This window comes from Tenrec ecaudatus, chromosome 4 (genome assembly GCF_050624435.1).
Source record: "Tenrec ecaudatus isolate mTenEca1 chromosome 4, mTenEca1.hap1, whole genome shotgun sequence".
Taxonomy (NCBI): Eukaryota; Metazoa; Chordata; class Mammalia; order Afrosoricida; family Tenrecidae; genus Tenrec; species Tenrec ecaudatus.
This window is the reverse complement of record NC_134533.1, coordinates 197,644,937-197,660,058: the sequence shown is the minus strand read 5'-3', so window position 1 is coordinate 197,660,058 and position 15,122 is coordinate 197,644,937. Positions and strand designations below refer to the sequence as shown.

At 43.7% G+C, this 15,122-nt stretch overlaps 1 protein-coding gene across 1 annotated transcript in view; it reads left to right on the top strand.

Annotated features, from left to right (window-relative positions):
• Positions 1-13,556, top strand: part of MRPL3 (mitochondrial ribosomal protein L3) — a 43,578-nt gene extending 30,022 nt beyond the window's left edge. The window contains exons 7-10 of the mRNA XM_075547219.1: positions 1,512-1,620; positions 7,014-7,091; positions 8,609-8,686; positions 13,009-13,556. Of these exons, the coding sequence (XP_075403334.1) occupies positions 1,512-1,620; positions 7,014-7,091; positions 8,609-8,686; positions 13,009-13,161 (418 nt within the window). The 3' untranslated portion in view covers positions 13,162-13,556. The remainder of the gene's footprint in view (positions 1-1,511; positions 1,621-7,013; positions 7,092-8,608; positions 8,687-13,008) is intronic.
• Positions 13,557-15,122: the final 1,566 nt, after the last annotated feature.

Below are 15,122 nucleotides of genomic sequence, written 5' to 3'. Positions count from 1 at the left end.
ACCACTTTCATCTTATAATCATTTACTCTTACAATGAGCTAAATTATCTTCTGTAATTTACCTGGCATGCGTTTCATTGGTGCGCCTGCTAGCTGGCTCTCTGTTTTTGAGCACGAGGTGAGTCAGTGGGGGAGCTCAGAAGGGATCAGTCAACTCTGTACCAAGGACGCCAGGGCAAGCACAGGCTCTTGAGTTCAGACCAGTGTCGTCGGTGCCCCACCTCACTCTCTCAAAGGTGTGCTTTACCAGGCGTCACCACAGCAGTGTCCTAAGTGTATATGACTCCGCAGGCGTTTCTCTTGGTCTTAAATTCCCAACCGTGTTTACTGTTCTTGAAATATGTTCTAAGATCCCATGTCAGGAGGAAATATTGGTAAGTTTCTGAAGTAAAGTTCCGGCATTTGACTGAGGGGCCCTGTGTATGCCTTTCAGCCTTTCCAAGGATCATATGCAGCTGTTATTTTCAACGTTTAATTGGTTGTCTCGCATTCTTGATAAAAGTAGTATTACTCGGAGGGGCTTGCTTTAATCCATTGTTCTCTGATCCTTGTTGGTTAAGTGGGTAAAATAGGGGTTTTGTAACCAACCTCTTGGTTTTCGTACAATATGGCTTGTTTTGTTCAAGGTCAGGAATCCTGCCTTTAAAATGTGTTCGCATATTATCTAGTGAAAAGTGAGGATATTTTTAGAGTGTATAAAAATATGTTAAGTACAGTCGTACAGTTCTTTCTAGACTTATTGTATCTCTGATATTAGCATAGATGACATACGCAGACAGACTTTCATAATGTTTGAACATTAGTAGGGTTTACTTCCTGACAGCCTCTCAGGCGGCTTCTCGAGTTCACAGGCTCCTGTGTGGGCTGGGCGGGGAGGGCGCCTGCTGTTCAAGAGCACAGGGTCCAGGATAAAGTGTGGGCATCTGCTCCCGCAGCGGCCCGGGGTCAGTCCAGCCGCATGCTGTGGGGAGCCCCACTCGAGTTGTAGAATTGGAAAATAAAGTGATTTCATTTACAATGTAAGAGTATCTCCGTTGGCCTCATTCTCTGAACCTTGAGACTGAGCTCATGGGTGACTTCCAAAAGCACCACTTTGGTTTTATTTAGGTGTGCTTTTATCTAATTATGTCACGGTGACTAACAGCCTAAAACACAATGGCTTCGAGCAGTGAGCATCAGTTGCCTTACATTTCCGAGATCAGGATTCACAGGCCACTTCCCTTGTGCCTCTAGCTCAGCGTCCATCAGTCAAGGCGGGACTCGGCGTAAGCCATCTCAAGGCTGGGCGGGGTGATGCTTCCAGACTCATTAATGTATATGTGGGTGAGTTCTAGCCCCTAAATTACTTTTACCTGGGGACCTCCTTGCCACACGAACCTCGTCCTAAGGCAGTGTTCAGTATTCCAGAGCCTGCATTGTTAAAACTCAAAGGTACTAGCAAGAAAGTGTCCGAGTGGGAACATTTGAGGCTGTGTTCATTATGTAAATGCAAATATTTGTTTTGTTTTCTAGTATTGGTAAAGGTTTTCAAGGTGTCATGAAAAGATGGGGGTTTAAAGGCCAGCCTGCTACTCATGGGCAAACGAAAACCCACCGGCGACCTGGAGCCATTTCCACTGGTGTGAGTACAACGTCCTGACAGAGCTCTGTTTAAGGTGCACGTTCATTCCTGTGCATGCCCTCGTTCAGTCTGACCCTGGTCCAGTCGTGTCTTGACACTCTGACTCTGGGTGGGTTCTGGTGCTGAGACAATTTTTTGGATCCTAAATTACTTGTACCTGGAGACATCCTTGCCACATGGGCCTCTTCCTAAGGCAGCGTACAGCAGCTCAGTATTTCAGAGCCTGAGGAGCAAGCAAGTACCAAGACAGAAGCCGGAGTCTCTGTACCACATCTCAGAGTTGGCGTCTTACCTTTTGGGCTTACTCTTCCTTAGAAGGAAGTCACCAGCCTGGCCCAAACTCAGCAAGCGGGCATGAGCGCCAGGAGGTGGGCTCGCTGTTGTTTATCTTTGCAGGAGCCAGACTCGTGTGGCTCGGGTGTATCCCACATACAGCGTTTTCAGTCTGCCTGCCTTCCCCTGCCCTTCTGTTTCCCTCCCTACTCTCAGAAGTCTGCCGCAGAAGGAAGGGTTTAGAATGCCCTTCCCTCTGGCCCCAGCATTTCCTTCACAGATTTGACTTTCCGTAAGAGAGACAGCGGGGAGTTGAGTAAAGACAGTCCGTGGCGCTGGTGAAATGTGGTGGAGAAGACGTGGGGATGCCCTTTCAGCCAGGCTCTGCACAGCTCGTGGACATTTTGTTCTGTTGGGGAACGTCGGTCACATGGAGGTCTCTAACGAAGCTGCGTGCGTGTTTGCCTTTGCCACGGCAGTCCTGCTCCTCGGGGTTAACCCCGCGGAGGCTCTCTTAACAGTACAGAGCATGCATTTGCACATGTACTCCGTTTAACCAGATTTGTGACTGCAAGCCTAAATGTGGGGACAAATAATATGTCTACTCAGTCGCATACTGTGTTCTGGGGAAAGAAATGAATAACCAGGCCAGTGTGAAGGGCAGACATGTGAAGGCTGTCAGGGAGTATCTATGTATGATCCCAGCATGCCTAAAGAACTGGGAGGATTACACAGACGTTATGAGATTGGTTGCCCACAAGGGATGAGGGGGAGTGATACGGAAGGGCTTGGGCATGGCAAAAGTGACACCTGTACAGCCATGCTTCTACGGCGGTTCTTACCTGTGGAAGCATGTTAATGTTTGGCATGCCTTGAATAAAATAAAAACATAATTAGGGGTGAAACCCCAAATGGAATATCATTAGAAATTGAACCTAACTTCCCCACAAGATTTCAAATGGATCATGTAACCACACAGAATGGAGGCGGGGAAGTCACTAATCCCGATCACTTCTCTCGCATTCCTCTGGCTACCTAGCTTCCGTCCAGATTTTTAAAGCGATCTGAGCAATTGCTGGGTGCGAGTTAAGAGTGCAGTGCTGTGGAGGTAGCCGTTCAGAAAGCGCGCTCTCAGAATGGCAGCACCGAGCAGCTGAGTGCGTGCTTGGTAATGAGAACCCCACGCTGTTGGCGGAAGGCCATTAGAATATGGAAGGGGGAATCAGACGGACCTTTGAGGGTTGAATTAAAATGATGCTTAACCATGTGTGGGTGGACAGAGAGAAGCGGGCAAGAAAGAATGTACCTGTGTGCATGTTTGTGTTCATAGCGTAGCTCTGCCTGCTAGAGCATAGACATGCCAGTAGCCACGAGAACACTCACCCCGCCCACCTTCCCCGCCCCCGAAAGGAACTGAACGCTTGGGAGAGTGGCTGCTGTCAGGTGTGAGGCAGGCAGAGCGAGAGCTCATCTTGTGCAAGGAAGGGCGGATGTGCGTACAAAAGGAGGGGCCTCCAGAGGACACAGCCAATCTGAACAGGTTCCACTGGCCCAGGCCGGAACGGTTTGCCTTTCAAAATGTATCTATTGGTAATAACCCCATTTGTGGAGTGAAGTTAGCATACGTTAGGTCGCACTGATAGAAATAATGAATACAAAAGTAAATGAGAGAGAGGGGAAAGCTCTTCTTGAACCACAGTGCCGGCAAAGGTAGCAGGATCGGTGAGGCTGGCAGTGCGTCACTCGCTGACGGCCCTCGTGGCAATTGATCCCGCCAGAGAGCATCACTAGATGATGCTAAAGCCAGTGCGTAAATCTTGATGGAGACAAGGTGCTTTTTTAATCCTAAAGTAAAGTAATCGCTTTAGAAAGGATTGGCCTAGTTGAACACAACCTTAGTTACATGATCGAGGCTATATTTCACCGCGAAAGACAAACCATTAGAATGTACTTCATGGCGGTATTCTGGGAAGGAGCCCAGTATGGCTTTTGTGGTGTTTTTCCCAGGAATGCATTACCTGAATCTAATATTGGGAAACACCAGACAATCCAAAGTCTGCAGTATTACACAAGATACATAACTTGTATCCTGAAAAATATACATATATATATATATATATATATATATATATCAAGGTCATGGAGGACAAGGCAGGACTGAGGAACTGTTCCAGAATAAAGGAGGCTAATTAGGCAGGACAACTAAGAAAAAGAATGTGATTAGCATAGTTAACAAAATTAAATCTAGACAGTGGATTAGATAGTAGTATGTTTGCATTTCTGAGTTGTATCATTGTAGTCATGAGAATACCCTTGTTCTTAGTAAATGTACAGGTCATGGTGTTTCAGTTTCCAATGGTCTGAGAAGAGGTGACATGGATACAATGAATAATAATAAAACAAATATAAATAGGTGATGAACTTAAAGAGCGTTAGAATTCTTTGGGGTTTTATTTTGACAACTTTTCTGTAAATCTGAAATTATATTTTTACAAGTTACAGGAAACAATAAAGATTAGGTGTATCATAGACTTGAATTTTGTAAAATGCAGGAGTAAATCTTCATGATCATGGGTAAATCAAAAAGTCTTATGTGCAACGCCAAAAGCACAAATAACAAAGAAGAAGGAGAAATAAGTTAGACTTCATCAAAATGCAAGCCCTTTTGAAGGAGGCACCTGAGGCTTTCTGCTCCCATACAGTCACAGCCTCTGAAACCCTGTTACAGGGGCTGTGAGTCAGAACTGACTCAACTCCAATGCGTTGGGGGCTTTGGGGAGGTTGTTTTTTTTTTTTGCTAACTATCAAGACAGTGAAAAGACCCAGAGAATGGGAGGACACATGTGCCAATGTTACCGATGAGAGACTGGAATCCAATGGAACAGTAAAATGATAATTTTGTTCCATTTGAAAGTGAGTTCAGAATCTGAATAGACACTTTTCTACGAAGAAGATGCGTAAAAGCTGCACTGCGGTGAATTATTTAATACTGCTCGCCTAGCCATAGCCTTTGTAACTGCCACCAAATGGCTTTGTTTTCCTGGTGGGTCTGGGTAAGACCATGCGCAGGATCCTGATTGGAGGGAGTACTTATCTGTGAGTGCTTGTTAACAAGGGTAACTGGTTGCCATCCTGCTGGGTGTGAAAGGAGCTATCTCAGAAACAGAAGAGGGTCTCACTGCCAGCACAGAGAAGAGCCATAGAAAGACCGTCTTACAGAAAAGGATCCTGGGCCCCAAGATCCCTGTGCACTGAACTTCCTTGGTCTAGGAGACCGCTGTGCCCCAGTGGAATAGCAGAGGACCCGCAGCAGAACCATGAGCCAGAGAACGTGACAGCATTGTGGACTTCCCAGCCCAGAGAGCCAGAAAAGCTGAGTGTTCTGGGGCAGAAGGCTGGCCTGTGGAGGTGGGCGCCTCCTGGCACGTAATTGAAGAACTGGATTTGCTAACTCAAGAAGCTGGAACTGAGTACCTGCACACCGAGACTTAGAGCGCAGGGGCACATCCGTTGGGCATTTTGGGCAGCACTGAAAGAGCTGTGTAACATTAGCCAAGCAGGGCTGAGAGCCAAAAAGAAGCCTTGCCTGCAAGCACAGCAGAGAAGAAATGATCTTGATTGAATCATTGTATCTAAGGATTTCTCTCATAAATTGTAACCTATTAAGTTTCCTAATGAGCCCCATAATTGTGAGCATCATCTGTGATGATGCGTGGAAAGTAGAGCGCCCTGGGAGGAACAGTTGGTGCCATAACGAGGTTCAGAAGGATGAGGGTTGGAGGCGTGGCTGGCCCTGCCACGTGGCATTCAGCCCTGGGAGCTGGAGGAGGTCACATGTGGCCCCCACGTTTCAGCAAAAAGGTTCGTCTTATTGTCACGGAGTCAATGTTGACTCATAGCGACGCTATAGGACTAGGTAGACCTGCTCCTGTGAGTTTCCAGACGGTAGGTCTCTATGGGAATAGGAAGCCCCCCCATCTTTCTCCCAAGGATCAGCTGGTAGTTTCAAACTCCTGAGCATGCAGTTAGCCCAGTGTGTCACTGCTGAGCCACCATAGGGCTGCCAAAGGCTCACGAGATGTGCATCGTGGTGAATCATTGGGGACTTGTAAATCGAGACTGAATCAAGGCACATCATTACCAATTACCTTCCAAAAGACTGTCCGCATATACGAACCAGTGTTGATGCGGATGTGGAGGAATTGGAACTCGCACAGTGCTGGCAGAAAAGTAAAATGCTAGTACAACCGCTTCTGATACATATTTTGGCAGTTGCTCCAGATGTGACTTAAAACTCACCCATGAAAAGGAAAGGCCTATTGCTGTGTACACTCTCCTGGGTGGGTCACAGGCCGTTACGCTGTCTCAGAAAGTGACAGACCATGGTCCCACTTAACTAGCACTGCCTCCACGCCAAATGGGCAAAGCATGTAAATCATGGCTTAAAGTTCTTAAAAATAGATACATTTTGTAATCTGTTAAGCCTATGACTCAAAGTTAGATATTTATTGAGAAATCAACTCTGCTGTGTTGTGTGAATACTCCCACTAAGGATGAGCTCGTAATTGCTTTCGGGATGCTGAGAGTCCGGCTATTCTTTGGGTGGCAGTGTACATTAGATGGGGCAGGCCAGCGCTGGTTCTGTTCTAGGACTGTGATGAAGGAAGCACACTGAGTGTCGCAGAGCGAGAAATGAGCGCCCTCTCAGAGCGGGTGAAGCTGTCTGGTTGACGGCAATCAGACCAGAATCAATATTCTGGTGACTAGTCCTGTTCTTGGGTCATCCTGTCCATGGAAAAAGCAAAAGACAGGGTGATAAGTAATACCATTCTGCCCAGGATGGAGTCGGTTAACACAGAAGATCGATGGAAACTGACCAGTCCACTGTTTGGTTTTTTACCCTTTAAATGTAGTGTGATATGTCCACGTGCCCTTTATTTTTCTTAATTTTCAACTAGTAATAAGTCACTGGATCTTGTTTCTGAGTGTTTCTCCTAAATCTCTTCCTATTTCGGCATATATATTGTCAGTCTTAGTTTAGAAAGGAAATCCTCAAAATGAGGGGAAATTAAACAAGAAAGTACTCGGAAGTGCGTGCTGACTTTGATTCTTTCCTTCAGGATGTTGCCAGAGTCTGGCCTGGAACGAAATTGCCCGGACGGATGGGAAACAGAGATAGGACAGCTTATGGCTTGAAAGTAAGTTGAAGCTGCTTTTTTACGAAGAGTCAAATTAAGTTAATTACAAAATGCAAGGGCACCAGAGTGTGTCTGCATCCCACTGTTCTACCAGCCTCCTCAGTATTGAGGGATGAGGACAAGTGTGTGTGTGTGTGTGTGTGTGTGTGTGTGCGCGCGCGCGCGCGTCCGTCCGCCCACAGTGTTCAGATAGCATGCAAACTAGAATGTGCAGCATTCAGAAGCAAACATGAGTTCTCTGCCACTTCACTGAGGAGATTTTCACACAATGTTGCATAAAAAAGTAAGACCCAGAGATTTTTTTCCTCCCATAAACTAGTGAGTCAACAAAAAATTCCCTACATGTGTGTGTGAGTATGTCATTCCATAAGCACAGAGAAATGTGAGAGGCTACATACTCAACTCTGGGTAACCTATCAATTGTGAGGGAGGTGAGCAAAGGGGATAGCACTAAAAGATGATCAACACAGATGTTCTTATAAGTATATATTTTTAAGAAAAAAATTAAGCTCAGTCTCTACTAAATTGAGAAGTATATGTGATACATAAATTAAAAACCTATTTATACTCTAATGGGTGCAGTATTAATCCTATTAAAAGGCTGCTATTTATGTAGATCTGCTCCAAAGCACAGAAAGTGCAAAAATAAAGTAAGCGACCGTAAGAACAATAATACCCAAAGGCAGTCTTTTCTGTGCCTGTCTTTCCAGTTTCTATTTTAGATGTATCTGATGTATAATTTTTCACCAGCAAAAAAAAAAAATAGACCCAAACTTTTATTCTGTAGCAAAGATTCTGTGACTTTTATGCTTTACAGAATTCATGTTTTTGTCCGTTTTCCATTTTTCCCGTATGTGTGTGTGAGACTATTGTTTCTGTAGTGCTTGCCTTTTACCCATTGTTACACGTGAGCTCTGGGGCGAACCTGATTCCCCTCCGAGATGTCGTTGCCTCAGGACATTGTTTCTGATGATCCTTCTTTGCCATTTGACTCTGCGAGGTTATTCCTCCGTGTGAAGATCTGCTCAGCTCTCTTTTGTTAAAGTGGCAATACATCTGGTCATCTTCATAGATGGTCTATATTCAAAGAATGCACAATGTGACTTTTGAAAAAAGGAAGAGTGTAGATTATTGCAGTACCATCTGTAAGTGAGCCGAAACCACTGGCTGTGTTGCTCTGCCGTTACACCAGGGGCTTCATGGAGTTGAAAGAGTGCAGTTTTTCCATGAGGTGTGTGAAGCCACGAGAAAAGGCGATCGATCCCCTGCCACCCGCCTATGTTCTGTGTCAAGGACGGGCCACCCTCGGTCTCCTCCCATCATCCTAGTGCCGTTGCTTGCCAGGCCATCCTCTCACCAGTCACTCACGGGGCTTGGATCTGTCCATCCTCCACATTCTGAAATGCCAGTAGGGTAACATGTCCCCTGTCTTACGAACAAGATACTGCTCGTTTGTTTTCACACAGGTCTGTTGCTGAACTTCTAATGTTTTTCTTTGATTTCACTTTATGCTCTAGGTGTGGAGAATAAACACAAAGCATAATATAATCTATGTAAACGGCTCTGTGCCTGGACATAAAAATTGCTTAGTAAAGGTACGTGTAGCTGACAGATATGTGAATGTGTTCCACATCCTTCTTTGATCCACGAGTATGGTTTGAAATATATGACTTTCTGTCACACACTCTTGACCGAACTTTCCTGTTTGGGGGACGACAAGGGGTAAGTGTCTAAATTTAAAAGTTGTACAACATAACCCATCAGACAAAACCTAGAAAAGGTAGAGCTAGCAGGCAGAGGGATCTTCAGCAACCTAAGGTTATGAAGAAATACATCGTTACAATGTCAGTGACAAGAGCTTTTTGCTTTTCAAAGAGAACAACTTTGACATGCGATTGACACTATGTCGAGTTGAAATTAAATGAGAGGTAATGATCAAGAAAGGTGATTAAAAGTAGACATTTTTGAGAGATTTATCACTGTTGGTGCTTTCTTTGCTACCCTTGAAGCCCCCTTAAATGTTTTTTCTTTGGGAAGCAAGAAAAAGTACATTTAAACTTTTTAAAATTATTGTATATTCAACAAATTTTTTAAAATTTTAAATGCAAGCATATACAAGTTAGATTTGAAATGAAAATTCTTAAACTCTCAAACAAAATAAATATTCTGCTGACATTTAGGCCACCATACCATAAATTCTCTCACTTATGAATTTTCACGTCTATTTTGAAAAGTTGTAGCTGAAATGATCAGCTGTTCCAGAAATAACAATGATCTTACAACAACAAAAATCTCTCTTTAAATATCAGGTTTAAAAAAGGTGGATTTTTCTCTATGTATTCTTCTCATTTCTTGTCTTAAAATAAATAAGATGTTTACTTACAGGATCCGCTTTGAACTCCTTCCCTTCCTGAGTATATTATACTCCTGTCTTTCCGGGAAAGTGTTTCACTGAAACTATGTTTCATATTTTTATCAGCTTATCGAAGTAAATACACTAAAAAGATAACTTTGTAGCCGTCTTCATTGTGATCTATGCAGACCTAGAATGGATTTGAGCTTCATCCACATCTTACAGGACATCGGCGCTCCGGTAGTGTAGTGCTTACAGTTTAGGCTGCAGTAACTGAGGTCAGCAGTTTGAAACCACCAGCCACCTTCTACTCCCATAAACAGTTACACTCTCAGAAACGCACAGGAACAGTTCTGTTCAGCCCAAAGGGTGGCTGTAATTCGGCATTTCCTTGATGGCAGTGAGTTGGTTTTTTTGAGGGTTTTCTTATAGAAAAAGAGTTATTAAAATAAAAGTCCAAAGGAAGGTGCCACTTGGATTGAACAGTGGTCTGTTCTTTATAGAGTACATGGTGCCTTTCTGAACGGGCATTAGCTTACTGGCATGAAAACAACCTTACAGTATTAAACGTACTCTAATGTTTTTATTTATCATTTAAATTATTGAAATGTTTTTCCTCCCAGATTTTTTATTTGGTCTTCGGGTCTCACAGAATATGGTTGCAAGTCAACCCTGAAATTTAATAAGATGATAAAAAGCAGCAAGATGTACTTTTTATATCATAAGGCATATTGTGCAGTAAAATGCATTTGTTTAAATATAAAACAAATTGGTTGGGCCTCAGTGCAGTGAACCATCATCAGAATCTCAGATCGAGACACACGATTAAGTGACGGTGAAGCCTCAGTTAAACCCTCCGGTAAAACTTCTTCTCCGAGGGTCCCCTCACTGTTGCCCTGCTCGTCGGACCTTGTCTTTCCATCAGTCTGTCGCCCTCCTGCACCTGCACTGCCCCCTGAAGAACCCCAGGGCCTTGCCAGCCCTCGCTGCCCAGCAGCAGATGAGGCCCTCCTTCCTTGTACTGGCCCAGAGTGGAGCCAGGACCTTCCAGGAGAGCATGTGCCGCCCGGTGCACATAAGGCCTTGGCCCCTTGGCCCTGGCCTCTGCATCCAGTGGCTGCGTGTAGGTTTGCGATCCTCCGATGGTGAGGGATATGCAGAGGCACGTCCAGCAGGTGATCGTTTTGTTTACCTGCAGAATTCATTGTAACTCTCTTGCTTCATTTTGAGTATCCCAACACCATAAGAGAACAAAGGAAAATGCTCAGTTCCCTGAGTAACACTACTGGGGAGCAGGCACAGCGTTGAACTGACTCATTTGCCCGCAGACACGCTGTTGGCTCACTGTGCAACTCAGCTTTACCACTGCCGGTGCCATTCTCAGGTGGCACTTCAGCATCTTCTCTGACACCGTGAGGGATGACTTGGTCAGCTGACATGTAAACCATAGCATATATAGTATTGTTCGAGGCAGTGGCTTTTGAGAATTTGTAGTGTATCTTTTGAAAACAGCCACGCCTTCTTTTCCATTCTTCCAGGTGATTCACATTAGGAGAATGAGCCCTCTTGGCCATGGCGATTGAGGTGTTCCCTACCGGGCAGGCAGCCTCGCTAATGATGTGCACACCCCACCCCCAGTCCCTGATCCACGTCCGAGTGTAGGGCTACCCCTCCTTTTTCTAAGATGCTAAGGCTAATGAAGGCAGGATGGCCAACCACGTAGTAAAGGCAATTGTAAGGATGGCCATCCATTTTATTTAATGTAGCCTTCATGTTGTTTGGATTCACTAAATAAACTAGGCGAGCTCAAAGAACTGTAGTTTCCAGCATAATGTATGTTACTAAATAGTACCCGTGTGTCTTTAACTTATAAATTTAGCTGCATTACATATTTCTCTGTTTTGGGAGTGCATATGTACAGATAGATGGTTAACTGAGTCTTGAAGAGATAGGGGGAATAAAGCCTGAGGGCAAGATTAAATGAACAGAAATACATGCCATGGAGTTGTGCATGTTTCTGGTTTTTGCAAACTTTTTCTCTCAGTTTTAGTGCCGCCCAGTTAAAAGAACGATGAAATGTCATTATACATGTTTCATATTAATAAATTATACTGCTGAATTTATACTTTAAATACATGACAGTTGTTTTTAATCTGAAATATTCCTCAGCAATAATCAGTGTAAAAATGTAAAATAAGCCTAGCATTAACAGTTTAGTTCATTTATGAAGAAATTTTTACATTTCTCAGAAATTAGCCCTGAAAGCTTTATTGTTGTTGTTAGCTTGGGTTTTATTCTTCCTGCTGAAATCTGAGAAAGTTTAACTTGATAAGAATATGACTTTTTAAGTTACAGTTCAGATTCAATTCAAGATCAGTGAGTTAAAAAAGAAACGATAAATGTTTTTTCCTTCATGGTTAATTTAGCGATTATTTTCTGGAACAGTTTTAATGAGAGATTAAAATAGTTCTCTTATTCTGTACTTAGCTGTTCCTAGCAGCTGGGTACTTATTTCAACCAAATTATTCATTTTCTTATTGCTAAAATGATTATGCCTCATTTTACTCTGTGTATGTAATTAAATGCTTTTTTTAATGTCTCTGAATGAAGGCTGTAGAATGAGAAGTTTTAAAGAACCCAATATTTTTCAAGGATACGATCAAACATTTCAAATCCCATATCTTTATCAAAATGCTTTGATACATGAGATCACATGTATAATTGTTAGAACGTAAAATATTGTTAGCACTTGAGTTAACAGCTATTATAAAGACTTTGAGACTTATTGTTACAGCTTTCCCCAAATAGTAATCTCATTAGCTTCCCACTGGCAATGCTTTTTACTAACCTGGCTAATTTCCTTAGTAAAAGTTCATGTATTTGGTTCTGTCTTTTAGTTGAGACTAGCAAATATGCTAGGTACATTTTCTGACAGCAGCTAGAAAAATCTGAACTATTTTAAAAAAATAGAAAGTAAAACAAATAGATCATAGGAGTTGATAAATTAAAAATAATATTAGGGATGTGGTTCATCTCATGTTTGTATTTTAAATATAAAAAACTTGAAAATAACTGATATTTGAATAGTGATTATAAAGCAGTTTATCTTTAGACAATCCTGAAAATTAATCACTTATGAATAAGATGAAGTAGAAGTTAGGGCAATTTTATTCTTATGCACTTGATTCACTAAAAACCAAAGCTACCATCTAGTAGATTCCAACTCATAGTGACCCTGTAGGACAGGCTAGAATTGCCCTTTTGGGTTTCTGAGACTGTAATTCATTATAAGAGTAGGAAACTTCGTCTTTCTCCCTCCAACAGGCTGGTGGTTTTGAACTGCTAACCTTGAGGTTAGCAGCAAAAAGCATAACCACTACGCCAGCAGAACTCTGGTTCACATACAGGAGATTATCCTATCATTGGAGTAACTCAATTTATTGGATAAAAAGAATACTTTTGAATTATTTTACTGTGTGTGTATATAACTGTTTACGCATATTAGGAAATGTAGTAACAGCTGTCTACAACACTTATTAATTAGGCCTTTGGTTCTCCTTACAGATCAAAGATTCTTCCTTGCCTACATATAAGGACTTGTGTAAAGATCTGCCGTTCCCCACCTATTTCCCTGATGGAGATGAAGAAGAGCTACCTGAAGACTTGTATGATGAGAACGTGTGTCAGCCCAGCGCACCGTCTGTGACATACGCCTAGTTCCCTCGGCCTGGCCTGGCCTGGCCTCACCTCACCTCACCTCACCTCACCTCGTCTGCTCCGCGGGCTCTGCTGACCCCGTGCAACGATAGGACTGGGAACATAGGACTGGGAACGTTGCTCCTTTTTTTGCTTTCCATCACAGCAGTGCTGTCTTCGACATCTTTGCCAAGGACATACAGACGTTCCTTATTGCCTCGCCAAGTTTGTTAGGAAAACCGCCATCTAGTAGACTGTCATCTGCTAGAATCAATCAGCTAAGTAGATCAGATACATAAAATTTTAGGCGGGCGTGGCTGTTTGCGTATTGGGAAAGCCTTTGTTAGCTTCACTATTTTTATTACACATTTTCAAATCATCTTAAGGTGTTTATAAATTTAACTCCATTTATTCAATACTTGGTCTGTCGTTTTTAAGAGACTCTTGGAGAGTTGCACCAGATGAAGCCTCTGGCGCAACCGTGTAGACCAGAAGAACCACTCCCCGACAGTCTGTGTCACTGTCCTGCTGTCACACCAGAAAGGAAGTTGAGGTTTTTATATGTACAGAGATGTATGTAGCATAAAGGCCTTGTGAGAAAATGATAATAAAATGAATTATGAGTCCTAGTTACACTTCTGTTGGGGTACATAATAACTTTTAGTTTGACCACTCAATTATTTTTTCTTGAAGTCTTCCCAAAAAGATTTGAAAGTGGCCTGGTGCCGTGCTGGGAATGACTTGGCATGGCTGTTCTAGCCATGTCTATGTCTCCCACCAAATGACTGGGGAGGACTAGGCAAATGTGAGCTGTTATGGCTCATGAAGGAGACTGGGTAGCTTGCTAATGACATCAGTAAGTTACATGAGATCCTTGTGTGATAGAACCATTGCAAAGCAGGTATACGGACCCTTGAGAGCATTAGTTTTGCCCTCTGTCTAAAAACAAACCAGCCCAGAAATGGAAAGGGGTGCTCAGTACTGTTGAGAAAGCGTGGAGGAGCGTGTCTTTTGAACCCGAAGCTCTTGCACCAAGCTTCTTCAGACCAGGAATTGTGAGACCCGAAATGGCAGGAAAGCTAAGGCAGTAAAACTAGGAAGGGGACGGGAGGCTATGCGGGGCGGGCCCTTGGCCCACATAGCAAGAAAGCTTGGTACCTTCCCGAAGAGGCTTGCTGCCAGAGTCTGGCCCCTCGAGCACTTCATTGGAGGAGCTAGATTGGACAACCCATGGCGTTCGAGTTGAGTGCCACCAGGCAGAAGCTTACTGTTAGCTTAGGCTTTGGGGGGGCAGAGCTACAAGGACTTTAGTAGTTTGCTGACCCGGGCAGGGACCAAAGAGCTGTGTGTGTGCGGGGCAGAGGCTTGAGGTGAGCCTGACTGCAGAGGAGGCGAGTTTGATCCATGTCTGACCGCCTCGTAGAAATGAGCCTTGAGCAGTGATCCTTGTCGCACTGGAGTAGAGGTCAGACGCTGCCTCCACGCCAGTAGTAGGCCTTGGGCTGCACATTGAACAAACTTAGCGCCTTCTGTCAGAAATATCAATGCCCCTGAGTTTCTCATTGGTAAGAAAAAGCATGTCTCCTCGGCTGCTTATGGCGGGGCTGTGTTTCATTCTGTTGTGCATAAGGCCTCTGTGAAACTGAAGCAACCGCCCCTAACAAACATACTAAGGGCCCAGATCAGCTGAACCGTATGAAAGGAGGCCACCTTAAACTGTAGACTTTGTTCCAGACGAGATTCTCAAAGGACCCATGGAGCCCCACAATCTCCAAATGTTGAGTGAGGCTTCCCTCCTAATGGGAAAGAAGCTCACTTAGTGTATTCGGTCTCCATGAGATTTTCTGGAAGATGTTACTGAAAGAACCAATCGTATTTTCTTGCCTATATCACACTTCTTCAATTTAAAGTGTTACTGCATCTCTTTTGAAAGTGTCTTTCCCCTACACCCCTCCCGCTACATCTCATTTATGGCAATTGAC